This window comes from Austrofundulus limnaeus, unplaced genomic scaffold (assembly GCF_001266775.1).
Source record: "Austrofundulus limnaeus strain Quisiro unplaced genomic scaffold, Austrofundulus_limnaeus-1.0 Scaffold486, whole genome shotgun sequence".
Lineage (NCBI taxonomy): Eukaryota > Metazoa > Chordata > Actinopteri > Cyprinodontiformes > Rivulidae > Austrofundulus > Austrofundulus limnaeus.
Window position 1 is genome coordinate 118,609 of NW_013952888.1, and position 2,201 is coordinate 120,809.

At 36.7% G+C, this 2,201-nt stretch overlaps 1 protein-coding gene across 1 annotated transcript in view; it reads right to left on the minus strand.

Annotated features, from left to right (window-relative positions):
- The window catches only part of rgs9a (regulator of G protein signaling 9a), a gene marked incomplete at its 5' end in the record, with an annotated part of 32,988 nt that extends 31,734 nt beyond the window's left edge, over positions 1 to 1,254 (minus strand). The window contains 1 exon segment of the mRNA XM_014025572.1: positions 1,158 to 1,254. Coding sequence (XP_013881026.1) covers positions 1,158 to 1,254 — 97 coding nt within the window.
- Positions 1,255 to 2,201: the final 947 nt, after the last annotated feature.

The following is a 2,201-nucleotide window of genomic DNA, read 5'->3' on the forward strand; positions in this document are numbered from 1 at the left end:
AGACAACTGAAAACGGCCTCCGTTTTCAGTTGTCTGAAAAACGGAGCTGAATTTTGCCTGAAACTCTCAGACTGAAGAAGTCTCTTGGAGGAGAGACGAAACGTTTCATTAGAGAAGAACCCGTCCAGAGGACCTACACAATTTTTTTCTTTTTGATTTTTTACCTGGATTACTGAGATGCATCAGGACTCTTTACCTTTTATTTTTTTAGACAATAACAAATCTATAGATCCTGTAATTGTGCAACCCTTAAAATAATTTGTAAGAACTGTGAAACTAACTAAGATTTGGTCATTTTTGTGTTAAGATTGCTTAGTAATGGTGGCCATCTTGAATCGAGACAACTCTAATTGTTTATTAGTTGTAGATGTTCATCTGATAATTACTTTCTAGTAATAATAATACATTTTATTTGTTAGCAAGACACCGTAGGACACTTTACAAAATTAAAAACACAAAAATAAAAGCAATAGAAAATTACAAAAAAACACTGAAATTCAAAACTAGAAGAAATGGCTCTGAAGTGRGAGTGAGAACGCTAATTTGAACAGATGTTTTTCTGATAGTTTCATTAATATGAGAYATTTTGCTAACAGACAGGCAGACAAACGCTGACCTGGGCAGAAACATTGTATCCATTTGCCTTTGATGATGGTAAATGGTACTGAACTTATAGAGCGCTTTTCAAGTGCCTCCGGACACCAAAGCACTTTACACTAACAGACATTCACCCATTCACACTCACATTCACACACTGATGATGACAAACTACACTGTAGCCACAGCTGCCCTGGGTCACACTGACAGAGGCGAGGCTGCCATGCACCGGTGCCACCGGACCCTCTGACCACCATCAGTAGGCAAGGTGGGTGAAGTGTCTTGCCCAAGAACACAACAACTGAGACAGCTGGACGGGGTATTGAACCAGAGCCCTTCCGATTCCAGGACGACTCCCCTAACCACTCCTCCACAGCCACCCTGAATTTGAACAGATGTTTTTCTGATAGTTTCATTAATATGAGACATTTTGCTAACAGGCAGACAAACACTGACCTGGGCAGAACCCATTTGCCTTTGATGATGAGCAACAATAACTACTATGCTGGACTGYATAAATGTAAATGTATTGCTAAGCCTTATTAGTGTGTTACTCTCACCAGCGACAGCATGTGGGATGGTGGTGACGTTGAGTTTCTGCACTGAGCCTTTCACTCCATTCTTTGGATCATGCATTTCCACCACAATGGCCTCCAGCTTGAAGCAGACAGACAACAGACAAGCAGTCATGCAAACCTGATATCTACTGTATATTTCAGGGAATAAAACTCACATAAAGACTCAAACATTAACACTTTAATCAGAAACATTGATGAAACTTATGGAAGCAGATGTTGTWGACCAGTGGCCTTTAATTCAAATTCACTGAGGTCTGGATAAAAAATGCATTTCAAACTAAAGTCCTGATTATTCTTCATACAATTAAGTGGCCTTTTAGTGACAGATATGCTAGTTCTTCACTGAAAACCAAAGGTTTATGGTAACAAAGTACATTTACTTTGTTACAGTAAGTTTTTTTGAGGATTTGTAATTTTACCAAGTATTTCTTTAAATCGTAACTTTTACTTTTATTTAGTTTCATTCAAACCTCAAAATTATACTTTTACTTATTTATTTTAAAATTTACCTACTAGTTACATGTTTAAATATGACCAAACTCATCATGAAAGGAGATGTTTATGCGCTCTAAAATATGAAGTGTTGAATTTACTTCATCAAATTAAGCCAACTAGTTCCACTWAACTGAGTTGAGTAAATTAAAGCAGTTTACTAATTTTCTTTAAAAAGAAAAATATGTAAATTGCTCAATTTAAATTGCTTTAATTTAAAAGCAAAACAAAATTGCAAATGTTTCCTAGTGTGAAACCAAATAAATAATATTTGAGACAGGGAAAACTGACAAAATACTAATGGCTTGCCATATCGTTGTCAAAGTATCACATTGTCATGTTTTCCTGAAGGTTTGGAACCAGGAGCAGACTGGTCCGAAGAACTCAAAAAGTAAAACTAAAACAAGGACCAGCTGGGTGGGGAATAGGAGCAGAGCAAAAGAGGGAGACAAACACTGAGGATTTGAACTCACAAGAAAGATTAAAAAAAAAAAACTCACAGACTCAAATACAGTAAAACACAAAGGGATGACA